This window comes from Microchirus variegatus (assembly GCF_963457635.1).
Source record: "Microchirus variegatus genome assembly, chromosome: 11".
Lineage (NCBI taxonomy): Eukaryota > Metazoa > Chordata > Actinopteri > Pleuronectiformes > Soleidae > Microchirus > Microchirus variegatus.
The window spans coordinates 20,863,845-20,879,770 of NC_139812.1; the positions used below are offsets into that span (position 1 = coordinate 20,863,845).

The window sequence follows — 15,926 nt, forward strand, 5'->3', positions numbered from 1 at the left end:
GTGACATATTAGGAGGATTTTATGCCCAGTTGCTTTAGATTTATTACATAATGCACCTTTAACGTTACTAGCTCACTGTTCTGCATTGAATCTCACGTCAGAACTAGGCCTACTCTGCGTACATCAAGCAATGCAGGGCATGAAACAGTAGGTGGTGTCGGACATTTGCCTAAATATCAACTTAACTTATTTCTTACTCAAAATTCAAGCCCTTTTAATGACCCATGTCTATTTAGGACAAATTTCTTCAAATTCACAAACTTTCAAGTATTTCAAGGACCTGTGGGAGCCTTGAAAACTGTTTTTGATGCACATTTTAAATGGTTATACGGAAATCCTTTCCCTTCTGAACTGTGTAAACAGTGTATAACCTAAACCACTGGCCACTATGTTTCTACAGCAGCTCCAACAGGCAAACCAGAGCATGCATTTTGCATTTTGAAGTGAAAAGCTTACAGAAAGCCCATCATCCTTCCTGGTAGATAAGAGGAAGAGTCGTCCATTTGTTGCAATCCGCCGTCTCACCATTAGATGTGACTACGTATTGGACACTGGACTTTTAACCAAATGAAACTGCGAGGTAAATATTTCCTCGCACAAGAGGTAATTCCAAGATCATTAGGCGGCTTTTTGTTCTCCCTAAAAATGGGTTTTGGTGGATGGTGGGTATAAAAAAAGGGACAGCGTGCAGAGAAAAGACACTCTCGTCCCTGACAAAAATAACCTCTGCAAACACCAGCACATCTGAATAGCTTGCATTTTGTCCCAACAGCTCCCTCACCAAGCCTCATTTCAACACTATAGCTGTGCTGCTGATGGGTTTATCTCTCATGTACCCACAGTTCTGCACAGCCCCGTCTGCTTCCTCACCAGATGTGATGTCCCATATGGCCCCGCTCTCTGTTCCTGCATGGCACTGTCAGACCCACAAAGGTTTATTCAGTCGCCGGCTTCCGTGCATGCAACAATAAGCGAGCAGTCACGTCAGCCAAGTACAAAACCCTGTTCCCTCTTTTGTGTGCTGTCACCTGTCTCTCACGAGCACACACACACACACACACACACACACACACACACACACACACACACTGTGTCCATTATTCTGGGAGACCAGGCTGCAGTGGGCATGAATGTTTGAGCTGTTGTTTTGTGTTAGGGAATAATTCACAATGTGCAAGGCAAGCAACGCAGATAATCACATTGGTGAGTCACTATCAGCTGAGCTGAGGAGCAGAAAGAGGGCAGCGTTGATAGGTGAAGGGAAGTGAATGATACAATGTGGTAAGTATTATTTTCACCCAACAAAGATAGCTCCATTCTGCGATGAGGGAGAAATTAATTAATTGCACTTCAAGGTGAGCGACAGAGTAAAGGGGTTTAAATGGAACGGTGTGTGTGTGTGTGTGTGTGTGTGTGTGTGTGTGTGTGTGTGTGTGTGTGTGTGTGTGTGTGTGTGTGTGTGTGTGTGTGTGTGTGTGTGTGTGTGTGTGTGTGTGTGTGTGTGTGTGTGTGTGTGTGTGTGTGTGTTCTTGTACTTGCAGCATACTGAAGACCAGTGAGGGTTTTAAACCAACAAAGTGAGGTAATTTTTACGGTGTGAGGACATTTTGGCCGGTCCTCACTTTGTTTTCATTGAAATCACTTCCTTAGGTTTCTATAACATGCTATACTCAATTTGTCAAAAATTTTAATTTTGCACGACTTTTTCTCAAATCTTGGACCATAATTTTTTTTCAAATTTTGGACCAAATTTTTTTTTTCAAGTTTTGGACCAAATTTTTTTTTTCAAAAATTTTGGACCAAAAATGTTGGGTAATTTCTTTTTTTCAAATTTTGGACGACATAGTATAGAATGACGTTTTTGTAAATTTTTGGACCAAAAACTTTGTGTCAAATTTTTTTCTAATTTTGGGTCAACATTTTTGTTCAAATTTTGGGTCAACATTTTTGTTTAAATTTTGGGTCAATTTTTTTTTTTTTAATTTTGGGTAAAAAAATTTTTTAAAATTTTGGTTAAAAACATTTTTTTTCAAATTTTGGGTAAACATTTTTTTTTTTAATTTTGGGTAAACATTTTTTTTTAAATTTTGGGTAAACATTTTTTTATAAATTTTGGGTCAATTTTTTTTTTTTAATTTTCAAAAACATAGTATAGTATGACGTTTTTGTCAAATTTTGGACCAAAAATTTTGTGTCAACATTTTTGTTCAAATTTTGTGTCAACATTTTTGTTCAAATTTTGGGTCAACATTTTTGTTTAAATTTTGGGTCAATTTTTTTTTTTTAAATTTTGGGTAAAAAAAAAAATTAAAATTTTGGTTAAAAACATTTTTTTTCAAATTTTGGGTAAACATTTTTTTTTTCAAATTTTGGGTAAACATTTGTTTTTAAATTTTGGGTCAATTTTTTTTTTTAATTTTCAAAGACATAGTATAGTATGACGTTTTTGTCAAATTTTGGACCAAAATTTTTTTGTCAAATTCTTTTTTAAATTTTGGTCGACATAGTATAGTATGACGTTTTTTGTAAAATGTTGGACCAAAAATTAAAAAAATTAAATAAAATCGAAAAAGTTTTCCAGCCCTTTTTGCTCTGGGGCTCCACCTGCAGACATTTTATGGTACTGCAACCAGTAGTTCTTTGTAGATGTCATTCATGAAGTAGATAATGAAATTGTGTTGATTTATAAAGTGGAAATGCTGGTCCTCAGTATGCAGCAAGTACAAGAATGTGTGTGTGTGTGTGGGGGGGGGGGGGTGTGTGTGTGTGTCTGCTGCCTGCAGTTGTAAATTCCCACACATCTTGACACATTAATGAGGGAAAACAGCTTTGTGTGTTAACTTAATTTGTTAACTATTTACCCAAGGTCCCATGAGAAGTGTGTTTACTTTAAATTACATATATAATACATTTGTGTATCTGGGTCTTGGTTTTCCATTGTACCCGGGAAATGACGACCATATCGCAGCAATATCTGAAAGTTTGTAGGATTTGTTTAAAATGAAGGAAATTAGTAGGGGTTGTTTTTTTTTTTGTTTTTTAAGGAGACAAATCTGGCTTGTTCATTCTAAATGTCATGGATAATTTATCCCCAAGTGCGACCCAACAAGTTTCCCATTGTCATGGCAACGGCAATAGATCACGAAACAAGTCAAGCAAAGGCAGCACGATGATGCGTCCTCCCCAATCACATCAGAGCGTTCACATCTTTGTATTTGCAGTCTCCGTTGGTTTCATTTAATTTAAAAAAAAACATATATATATATATATTTCCAGTTTACACAAGAGTCATTTTCACGGCGATGTGAAGCTTTATTCCTTTTTCTTTTGTCTTTTTCATAGGCCTCAAGTGAGGATATTACTGCTCCACTGCACAGGAATGTCCTGTCATGGTCTGCGTGGCAGGGGCAAGAGGAGGAGAAGAATGTGTCTCTCCGAGAAATAACAGTCTGACTACTCTCTGACTGCAAATAGAGGGGTTTTTTTGCATTCGACTTCCAAACCCTTTCATGACTGCAAGTGCCACAGATGTGGTTGGGAGGGAGTCCAGAGACTGGAGAGCTTTACTTTTTATCACTTTCCACCTCCGAGGACCTTCGTCTCTCTCCATCGGCTCCAGGTCGACTTCACCAAACCTGGGACAAACTTTTTTTCTCTCGCGGAAGAGTCTTATTCACATCCATGAGCACAATGAGAGTGTCAAACTCTCAACAGAATCCCACCAGCGATCCACCAAACGAGCTCCGACGGGCCTCCGCACCACCTGATGGATTGCTAGTGAGAGATCCGGGAAGGAGGAAACTCGTACCGCACCAATGGAACAACGCAGAGGTCGGTTTAAATCGGGATGAATTAGGTGGCCCACTAATGAACCTGTCCTCACAGCCTTTGTACCGCACTTGTATTCATTGCCAAGTGCCTCTGTGGTCCGCGAGCTGTGTTGTGTTTATAGACAAGTCACTTTCCATTTCACTTGCGGGCCCAGAGGGGGACAGAGCAGGTGAGAACGCTTTGTACAGATCCACCCTGTCCGTTCGCCTCGGTGTCCCGGACGCCGAAGCCGCCAAAACAAACGGGAGACGACACAGAGCCACCGTGTCGAGCAGCAACAGACGCCAAGAGAGAGTTTTGGGCCGTTGCCGTGGCCGTCTGTCAAAGCTGCCGGGCCGCAAGGTCGAGCAAACAGCCCGCGCTAATGGCAGCGACAGAACTTGCAATTTAGACGCACGGCAGCACAGCTCTCCTTTGGAATTATTGTCATTCAGAGGACCAAACCTGTCAAATACAAAGGCTGGCAGGCAGAAGGGGAATGCAGATGAGGCTGCCTTCTCTTCCCGGAGCAATTTCAGGCACAGGCAGCACATTTTCAATATTGGCCCAGGTATGAATTTCATCATCATACTTCAGAAAGTGAGAATCTAAAGCACCCATGACGCTTGATCTGTATGTTCCTGTCGGTGACTCATAATCTTCTACAATCTATTGGGGATAAAGATCACGTTTCCAAGCCATTGCTGTGTTGCCATTAATCCCCACTTTTCCCTCTCACCTTTTAGATCAACACCTCATGCATCGTTAATAGACCAACCCACGACACACCGCAGTCGCAATGTTTGACTTACTGCTGCACGCACGCACAGTTCAAACGAAAGCTGAAGTAAAGAACAAATGCAAACGTTAGCGATTGCGTCATCGTAGTGCGATGCAAATCTATTCGAACGACACGTCGTTCTTTATTCAGTTGTGTCAAGAATAGAAGAGTTTTGCCTTCTGGGAAACTATGCAGCACACACTCTTAAGGACAAACTGTGGTATTTGTACCACGAGTGGTACGTGTTGTGTACCATGAGTGGTACAACCTGGGGGTGTGTGTGTGTGTTTATAGGTCACATATTCCGGTTTTTGTTTAATCTTCATATGTGTTGTTGCGTCAAAGTTACGATTCATTGTATCTCGCATTTTTTGTATATATAAAGTAGCGATAATTGTGCAGAAGTCATGAAAAATAGAAGTTTTTTCTTCTTTTAAGAAGAACTTTTAGCTGTGGCGTATTTACAAATCTCACAAATTTAAACCGATTTTAAACATTTTTAGAGTACTCTAAAAGGTGTGTTAAAGGTGCCATATGTAAGAATGTGGCCAAAAAACGACGTTACGACATTCAAATTCAAAATACCGAAGTCTTTTGGGTTTCGTTTTCTGTAACGTAACTGGCAACCTCAGCAGCTGAGACTCTACTGACTGCAATGATTGGTAGCCAGCTGTAGGTGGCGCCACATGTCAAAAACATGATTTCAAAACATAAACATGATTTGCAGTCTGCAAAATATATTTTTTAAATGCAAATATTTTGTCTGTACTGTTGTTGTTGGTGAGTTCAGTTTGTTATATGAACATTATTCCTGAGTCTCTGTGACATATTAGGAGGATTTTATGGTCAGCTGCTTTAGATTTATTACATAATGCACCTTTAATGTAGTTGGTGAAAATGAAGGTTTTTTTTTCATCAGATTGCTTAGGTTTTGCTGAAAAAAAAGGATTTAAGACACTTTATATTGCACATTCTTATACCCTCTGTAAAAAAAAAAAAAGCAGCTGAAACACAAGGGTAGTTCTAAGGGTTAAACACATGCAATTCATACATATTAGACACAGCATATATTGTATCTCTATGCTATCATCCGTGCATTACAATTTCATTTTAATGGCTCCATCTCGTTTGAATTGGTGATTTTTTTTTTTTTTTTTATAAAACACAGCATATACTGTATTGTGATTTACATGCACAGTGAGGAGGCCGGTACAGTAGCAGCAGCAGATGTCACAGGCGAAAAAAAAAATGTCAAAAATAAAAATCTGCCTGAAGCGAGTTCAGAGTCTTACCTGCCTGCCACCTGTGTTACACGAGCTGTCACGAGAAATGCAACACTGTTTAATTATTAAACTACTCTCTCTGACATTGTTTGCATTGCGACACCTGCATGTTTTTTCCCCATGTTAAACTACTTTCTTTTTTTGCGGGGGGGGGGGGGGGGGGTTCAGTTCATTTGTGGCGCTATTATAGCCAAAGGGCAAAGCCATGTCCTATAGACAATACGTCAACATTAAAAGTTGCATGTCCTGCCGGGGGCCATGTCACGGTAATGATGATGTTCGCTCTGTCGATGGCGCGCACTTCACGGTCACATATTGTATATGTCTTTTCCGAAGAAGAAAGCAGTTATATGTAACAGGGTGGAAGCACTGTCATCGTCTACATTATTCATAGGCCACACTCGTGTTCCCTCTGGGGTTTCTTCTCAATATAAGCAGTGTGGGGGGGTGTGTTCTCGTATTTATAGCTTTATGAGGACCAAAAACATGGATTTGTCAACAATTGGGAAACAAGCAACACCTGATTCAAACTGCAGAAGCCTGATAACAAGCCCATTTATTTGAATCGGGTGTGTTGGAGCAGGGGAAAACATCTAAAAACATGCAGGGCAGTGAGTCCCCGCAGGACCAGGATTAAGAAACCTTAGGTATGGAGTGAGGACATGTTTTGGAAAGTGGGGACATTTTTGTTTGGTTCTCTCATCTTTATAGTGATTTTTTCAGGGTTAAGAACTGGTGTCAGGGTTAGGGTTAGAAAGACGTACGGTGGCCCTGAGGTGCAAAACAAATGCTTTTTGCGTTTGTGTATTTTTTTTTTATATATATATATATATATATATATATATATATATATCATTGTATTGCTTATACCGTTCCTATTTTGTATTTGTCACTGACCTCTGACCTCTTACGGCTGTAACGAGTATATTTCCACAGTTTGGCATCAAATATGTCAAATTGAATGTAGTTTTATTTGAAAGTGATAGATGTAAAATATGTACAATACAATACTTTTTTCGCATTTAAAACACTGACTGCAATCCAAGGTGAAAACATTTCAGCAAAATATGTAAAAAATATTTTGCCGTGTTTTTAGCCGGATGTAAGAATGTGGCCAAAAACGGTTAGTGCATTCAAATTCAAAATACCGAGGTCTTTTAGGCTTCATTTTCTGACGTAACTGGCAACCCGTGGTTGCTCGGCAGCTGAGGCTCTACTGACTGCAATGATTGGTAGACGGCGGTAGGTGGCATATCGCAAAACGTACAGTGGCTCTGAGGTGCAAAACAAATGCTTCTGCTTTTGCGTTTTTTTTGTTTTACGTTTGGCCACATGCCAAAACATGATTTCAAAACATAAACATGATTTGCAGTCTGCAAAAAAAAATTGAATGCAAATATTTTGGCTGTACTGTTGTTGTTGGTGAGTTCAGTTTGTTATATGAACATTATTCCTGAGTCTCTGTGACATATTAGGAGGATTTTATGGCCAGTTGCTTTAGATTTATTACATAATGCACCTTTAAAGTATAGATATATATATATATCTTAGCCACCTTTGATAAATATTGAACCTATTTGGTTAATTTTAGCATGTAAGTCTGCTCCCTGAGGCTTTTTACTGTTCAGTATCATCCAGTACACTTAGCAGTTTATGTTTTTCAGTCTCTGATGACATGTTATGATAGTTTTCTGTCTTCATATGCATGTTCCCTCTGTTAATATCATTTTTCTCTCTGCTTGTGCGTGACTCAAGTAGACTCCAGGACGTGGAGCAAGAAGAAGGATAGCGCTGGAGAGCACGACTCCCTTTCACAGCTGAAGGCGGAGGAGCCTCCACGCGGCACCGCCGAGACCCTCAGTCTCAGAGTAAGGGCCCACGTTTGTGTTTGCGATCTCTTCTCGACCGCTAATGGAACAAATTGCTGTGGAGTGTGAGAGAACACAGACATCAACCTGCCTCCCTGCGTGGAGTCTGTTCAGTTGTCATGGCGACGGTTCGGGTGTCATCACATGACCCAAAGTGTGGGACACGGGGGTCAAAAGACACTGGTGCTTCCTTCATCCAAGTAAAAACAACAAAAGCAAATTTTTCATTTTGTTATCATTCAATTATTCCGCGGGAATAAAGAACGAAGGAGCTTTGACTTGTTTTCAACTGAACCTTTTACATGACAACTGCGCAAACTCCATTTACTAAAGGCTGGTGGATCTTGTAGCGAATCGTTGTGGTTTTCTTTTTGCAGTCAAATTTTTGGACATGTTTACGCTAAAATGCTAAATGCACCCACCGTTTCCCAGGTTTCTTCTGCTTTTTAATTTGTCAAAACTTAAAAGAAATCTGCAAAATAAAGCCACTGAGGAAAATGTAGTTTATAGAAAGTAAACACAGCCACAAGGTATTCATTGAGTCAAGAATCTGTTTTTTTTTATACTGTCATAATAAGAGACCAAGTCCAAATGGTTCAATGAAACTTCAAAATAAAACCTAATAAAATCAAGCAGCAGCTGCATCATCCTCTTCACGGGTGAGTTTTCTAAAAGAGAATGTACCTTCTGGAAAGTGTAAGGTAATTCTTACACTTTGGTTTGTAATTCTCTTATTTTCTGTCTAATGCAATTTATGTCAGTGTTGTTAAGGGGGGAAAATCCAGTGTAATTTAAGAGGAATTTCTGAAGGATTCAGGTTGTTCCTGTGAGCAACACAGAAGATGAGCATAACATTACCATGTTTCCTGCTCCTCTGAGCTATTATAAGAGGATTCTCCAAGGTTAAAGAATAGATTGTTACCCAGCAGAGATTTTTTTTCTTTTTCTCTTTCCGTGGGATTAGTGTCGGTGAGTTGTAATGCATTCTTCTCGCCCAACAAGGAGCTTACTGTATTTATCCCTCTTCCCCCGACCCCTCCCTCGACCCCCAGGAGGCTTTGGAGCTCTTCAGGCCAGACTTCATCAGTCGATCTCGGGGTCGGGTGAGGAGGCTGGAGCAGAGGGCCAGGAGAAGGAGAGCGCTGCAGGGCTCCAACCCAGACCTGGTGCAGGGCCTGAGGGAGGATCCTGGCAAGGAGCGGAGGAACTGCACCACACCTCATCCACTTAGTGGTGAGTATATACCCAGGCTGTCACTGTTTCCACACACACACACACACACAACAGGTTTTGGTCCCTTGAGATCCAAAAGGAAATAGTTCTCAAATCCAGGTCTTTTAGGTGCACCTTTTCAGTTGTGTAACACATTAAACATTAGGGCTGTAACGATATGCGTATCGAAATCGAATTCACAGATTCCGGAATTCCAGCGGTACCATTTTTATCACTCTACGAACAAGATTCACGGATCCAGCCCCAAAATAAGAGCAAAATAACAACTGACTTTCAAGAAAAAGTTATTTCCACCGGAACAAAACTGCTTCTCATGAAGAACTACACTTCCCAGCATGCTTTGGGGACAAATCCCAGTCTGATTGATCATGTACTTTGTATTTTTCAACAGTGTTATTTTGTTACAGAAAAGTCTGAGAAATCTTTGGTTATTTATTTATTTATTTATTTATGTTCAAATCTGTTCACAGTGTTCCAAAATATTTGTTATCAAATGTTCCATTAAGTTGCTATATAAGTAAATGTTGTTTAAATAAAATGTTTTTTAAATTTAAAAAAAAAAAAATTGTGGAATGTATCGAACCGTGAGTTTGTGTATCGTTACAGCCCTATTAAACATGTGTTAAGATAAGCCCCTCCCCCCCCCCCCAATATACACAAACCCTAACTTCCAAAAAAAAGGATATCCACTTTTCACATAATAAGGGACAATCACAGCAGCTACATGTAAATAATTGCACAGGATCTTGGGGTAAAAAAAAAAAAGCAGAAGTAAGGCATTAAAGTGGAGCACATCGACCCTTTCTGCCTCGTTGGTTATGAACCAGAAGGTTTTCCAGTTCCTGCTGTTAAACCACAAACAGGGAACAGCAGCAGCTGAACGTGATATCAGGGTCCTTCAAGTTGTGAAAAGTGGACGTTTTCAACCGATCCCGATGTGTCGTCTATGGAGAGAAACAGCTTAACCAGGAGTCGTGACTTTGTAGTGAAATTATAGCTTTAATCGCTTTAAAGTAATTCATCTGATTTATGTCCCCAACAACCTCAGCAGCTTTGTGGTGGAGAGCGGATGCTTTTAAGATGTTCCACTTACTGTATACAGTAAAAGAAACACTGCACAGACACACACAGAGTGTGGTTGTGTTTATCCAACTTTGCTCTCTGCTGGTTATTGTCTAGTATTGCAGATCAGTCAAAATAATTTCCCTCCAAGGCTCTGTGTGCAGGGGAGACGCAGTGTGTGTCTTTGTCTTTTTTTAATGTTGCCAAATTAAGTCAGCGGATGAAACATGAGGTAAAAAATGCAGCTTGGTAATAACAAGATATGTAAATTCAAGAACTACTTTAAAAAAAAAAAGAAAAAACATTTAATATTATTTTGCTATGTAAGTGCTTCTGCATTACAGAATTATTTTATAATATGATGCGTCCATAAAGTGAAACAGATTTAAGATAAAAGTGCCTCAGGTTCCACTTTAAATACATGGTTAATAACAGAACCAGTGGACCGATACTACAGTACATAAACATGGCAAGAACTAAAAACTATATTATGTTATACTGACAAGTAAATAATGTGCAATAAGGTGTATATTCACTCAGTTATTTCCCTCAACAGCTGTGGTTCAAGTGTTTCCTTCTCAAAACCGCTTTGAGATTTTCAAATATTCAGCAGGATGATATGACATAACATATTCTCCATGTAGAGTTGAATGAAACCAGAATTTCTCACACTCATTCATCACAGCAGATCGTTTATAGCCATTTTTTTTTTCCCTGCCGCAAGCCCAACTGCACCGGACACCTGACTGCTCAAGCCTTCAGTGAGACATTAATAATGAAAACAGACACGTGATTCGTCAGGTGATCACAGCACAGCAGCTATAGTGGGGTTTTTTTTTTTTTTTTTTTTCATCATTAGTCTGTGAAAGCTGTGTCTGGTTATATTTTAGGACCTTTTCTCGCTCTTGCATAAACTGAGATTATCAAAAATGCTATTTTTGGAAAACATAATGTAAATCACCCTTGGGTTTTCATGCAAACTTGGGGAAAAAGATACAGCCTTACTTCACTGATCTGCTACCTATGCTCCACACCTTCTCTGGTTTTGGTGCAACAGCGCCACAGAATTGACAGAAAACCCTAAAAACAACAATGAAAATATAGAAAATACTTAAAGGTGCATTATGTAATAAATCTAAAGCAACTGGCCATAAAATCCTCCTAATATGTCACAGGGACTCAGGAATAATGTTCATATAACAAACTGAACTCACCAACAACAACAGTACAGACAAAATATTTGCACTAAAAAAAAATATTTAGCAGACTGCAAATCATGTTTATGTTTTGAAATCATGTTTTGGCATGTGGCGCCACCTACCGCCGTCACAATCATTGCGGTCAGTAGAGTCTCAGCTGCCGAGCAACCACGGGTTGCCAGTTACATCAGAAAACGAAACCTAAAAGACCTCGGTATTTTGAATTTGAGCGTAGTAACCGTTTTTTTGGCCTCATTCTTACATATGGCACCTTTAAGTTTAGGGCCCAGATGGATACGGTTGACAGTGGCGCGCATTTGGAAGGGCAGGGGCCAAACAGCCCACCGATGATACAGTACTAGTATATCATTTCTCACACGCCTGTGTATACAGTAAATGTACAGGGACGTCCTTTTGCAGCACAGCATCACTTTCTATCACCGAGATGAGCATTTTCTATACAGCACTATAACATCATTTCATGTAGGGGACTTCATAATGGCACTCTTTCTGATTGGAATGGCACCCATAGGAAATGAAGTTGCAAGGGCATATGGGCACTCCTTTAGAAATAATAACACATATTTTTTTTAATATACACTAAGTATTTTTTGCTTTAGAGGACACATATGATGGGCAGCCAGTATAGGCCATAATTATTCCTCATGTTGTTAACCACTCTGGAGGGTGCTTTAGTGCGAGTCTTGTGGCTCAAGAGGACACTTCAGCGTGCAGCGTGTTTGTCCATTAGGGCACTGTGGGGTGGACACACACACAAGGACACACACACACACACACACACCACTGACAGTTAAGGGTGTGTTGTCCAGGCTGTCCAAATGAATGGACGTCAGTGCAGTGTCCTGAGAACAATAGCTGCTCAAACCTGTGGGTGTGAGTGTGAATTCTCAAGTGTGTGTAACTGGAAAAAAAAAAAGAGAGATCACACACAGCTCAGTGTTCATTTACATATTCTAAATTCATTTACATATTCATTCCTGCTTGTTTGTGTGTGTGTGTGTGTGTGTGTGTCTGTGTCCTAGATAACCTTTTCAAGCCCAGAGAGAGGTCCATATCAGGCCGAGAGATGCAGCTCAGGTCCAGACGGTGAGTTCTCCCGACCAAAAAAAGACCGTCACGTCAGATGATATCACTCTGTCTCTCCTCGCTCTTTGTTGTTGTTGTTGTTTTTCCACCAAATTCACCAAAAAAATCCATCAAGTTTGTCATATCTGCATTTTGTGCACGCTGGCTCGTGCACAAAATGCAGAGCAAGTGCATTGTGTTCATGGACACAATGCCAAAAAAAAAAGTCCAGAGAAAAGATACGAGCCACCCTCTGTGCACCTTATCTCTTTCTCTCTCTTTTTTTCCCCCCATTTTTTTCTTATCTGGAAAGACACACCTGATCAGGCGATGACTGCCCATTGTAATTTTTTTTTCAAAAGCGACACTATCTGACTTGGAGAATCTCTTGACAAATTGGCTGACTGAAAAAAGCAGTCTGTGTGAGAGTGTTTATCTCTAGTCGCACCAGATAATGCCTCGTCTCCGGTTGGCATGACTCTCCGTTTGGCAAAGCTCAGCCACCCTCACACTCCTGATACCACATTCTCACCCATGCGAATTTGCCTTTTCTCTTTATTTCTTTCTTTATTTGTTTGTTTGTTTGCAGGATTTACAACAAGCTGCCAGAAGTGACGAAGAAAAAGGAAGAGGAGAAAAAGAAGACTGAATCACAGACCAACAGGTTGCGAGCAGAGGTCTTTAAAAAGGTAGACATTATGATTTGTATGCTTTTTATGTAAACTTCAAAACAAAAATAACAAAACATGAACATTGTTATTTTCAAAAGGTCATTTAGTATTTAGTATAGTACATTATAATCCCATTCATTGTCACAGAATGTTTATAAAGTACCTTAGAATAACTTGGCATTGCAGGAGTCAGACTTTCCTGGTTTAATAAACCTTATAATAATACTTTTTCACCCAGGAGGTGAGCAGTGGTTAGTGACCACATTACATTTGGAATGGAAAAACAACAACAACAACAACACACTGAGACCTTACACAACACATGGTGTAAATAGCACGACAGACTTTTTACTGTTCACTAAACTAGATTGAACACATCGGGGTTCTATCAAAATAAAAGACAAAAAAACATTTAACATAAAAAGAATATAATCAGAGACATAACATGTCCATAAAAACAGTTTCTATCCTGATTTATGTCTTTTATTTATAGCTTTAGTTATTATTTAAACCATTATATTGAGCTCCATCTAAACACAGCTGCACCACAATAACAAAGTGCACCGTGCAATTGAAATGTGATTCGATAACCATCCAGCAGAGGTCACTGTTTGACTATTATAGCTTCATCCTCTGACCTGAACACTGTCAGCGCAGTCTGTGTTTCTGTACTTTCTGGTGTTTTTCTTCCAAATCACATGAAAAGACACTGAACTTTCTTCTCATAACTAAACATTTACTAAATCACAAAACTAAAAGCCCCCATTGTTTTCCCTCCTTATGTCATTGTGTAACTTTTGTGAAACAAAATATCACTCTGTAATTAAGTACATTACTGGTTTTGGGAACAACTGACATGATATGACTCATTTTGACCCCACAATGATAAATTCACAGTCAGATGACAAATTTAAAGAGATATTTGTGATTACTTACTCATGATTGAACAATAATAGAAGCTTCAGGTAGATTTTTGTGCATCAGTTCTTACCCATACGTGATTTTTATTAAAGGATAAACCAAACATCGTCAGTGTTGACGGACATTGCACAGAAGGATCTTAGATTTCTTTTCACTAGCTTTGATTTATTGTTTGAACCAAATGAGTGAAAAAGAGTATTAAGTGATTTATGTCCTCGGGAAAACATTTAAAACTTTTTCTCACACACATAAATATGAGGAAAAATGACAAGAAAATTATGTTTTGAAGAAAGTAAAACACATCAGAGTTTGTATGAGAATTACACCCAAATGAATATAAACTAATCAAATGATGGACACAGAAAAACATGAAGACATTTTAGAGTGTGTTTTTTTTTTAAGTACACAATAGAATTAATTACACTTTGATTCAAACATGCACCATTTTGATAGTGATTATCATTGTTGTTTTACTATTAAATCCTTATCATACTAATGAACTTTTTGTAATTGTTGTTACTTTTAATGTTGAATTACCCTTTTTTATTTTTTTTAGACACTGCTCAACGCTCAGTCAGTTTCCCTGAATCAGCAGTTTGTTAAATATATCATATTTCTATTCAACGATCTGAATTTGAAAGAAAACTTCCAGCAGTCAGCATTTTAACGTGCACAGGCGGAAACCTTGGAGTATTTTGCGATGCCAAACGCTTTCTGTGTAAGAGAATATTCTCATTTCTGCCAGGGAAATGGAGCAGGCCCAACTCTTGAGATGCAAGTGTGACCTTGCCACCTCTCAAATGAAGCTATTAGCCAGACTCAACTGCAGTGCAATTGAGAGGAGAGGGTGTGTGTTGCTCCCAGATAAATACTCCAGTTGTTTGTTGGTGTTGGTTTCCAATTTTTCTTTGGTCAAAAAGTCTCCAACACCGTCACACGGAGAGAGAGAGAGATGGAGCCCGGGAAAGATTCGGCGTAAGATCTGATAGCGTGAGGAGAAAAAGGCGTCGGTGGTTATGAATGCTGGCTGAAATGAGATTCCAGCTGTTTGGGTGGTTCTGTAAGAAGGGAGGTGATTGCATAGCAGGGTGTTTTTTGTCTGATAGCAAGTTTGAATTATTTCCCCTAACTGGGGCTTCACCACCTCGGGTGCAAGGCTGATGGAAGTGAAAGCCAATTTAGCAGCGGGTTGTCGCTTCGCGTGTGGCGGCGGAGCGAAGGCAGCTCTGAGTGCAGATAGATGTGTTTTTGTTCTTAGGGGCATGTTATCGATACCACTGTTGTTTTTTCTTGTTTTGCAGAAGCTGCTGGACCAGATCCTGCAGAGATAAACAAGAGCAGAGAGGCACACGGGGATCGTTCACAGTCCTCTCTGTAAAGTGCAGTATGTTAAGCCTCACGCAGCCTTTTTTCCAGATGAAAATAACGTTCCTTGCCTCAAGAGCAAAACATGTGCACTCGTTAAAAAGTGCTATGAAATGTTACACATAATGTTCTTTTCTCTTTCTATTGATTTTTATGCAACAGTAAATTCAAACAATTTTTTGCATTCTAACCCTTTAAAATGCACTTTTTCAAACCACATAATTATACAATTAACCCTTACAACACAGAGCATTTTGGCATTACTATGTTTAAACGTACAGTATATACAGAAGCTAAAAGAATATAGAGTGTCTTATATCCTTTTTTTTTCAGCACAACCTAGGCAATCTGATCAAAAAAAGAAACCTCATCCACTATGTTAACACACCTGAGCAAAAAGTAGTACATTTGGAAATGCATCACAGTTCAAAGTTCACTTGGCTCGTTTTTATGAACAAAAAGAAAAGAAAAACACTCTATTCACAACTTTTGCTACTTCGCTAAAAGAAAATGCAGCTTTAAATGAATCATAACTTTGACGCAACAACACAGTGAAACAGTGAGGGACAGTGAAAAGACTCTGGGCCCCTATGAGGCTGGCTCTGGGCCGCATGTGGCCCACAGGCCACCATTTGAACAGCCTGGGG

The 15,926-nt window shown here is 39.4% G+C and overlaps 1 protein-coding gene across 1 annotated transcript in view; it reads left to right on the forward strand.

The window, feature by feature from the left end:
- Positions 1-15,314, forward strand: part of LOC310933851 ((E2-independent) E3 ubiquitin-conjugating enzyme FATS) — a gene marked incomplete at its 5' end in the record, with an annotated part of 28,618 nt that extends 13,304 nt beyond the window's left edge. The window contains 5 exons of the mRNA XM_083897422.1: positions 7,630-7,742; positions 8,795-8,975; positions 12,280-12,343; positions 12,912-13,011; positions 15,216-15,314. Of these exons, the coding sequence (XP_083753548.1) occupies positions 7,630-7,742; positions 8,795-8,975; positions 12,280-12,343; positions 12,912-13,011; positions 15,216-15,245 (488 nt within the window). The 3' untranslated portion in view covers positions 15,246-15,314. The remainder of the gene's footprint in view (positions 1-7,629; positions 7,743-8,794; positions 8,976-12,279; positions 12,344-12,911; positions 13,012-15,215) is intronic.
- Positions 15,315-15,926: the final 612 nt, after the last annotated feature.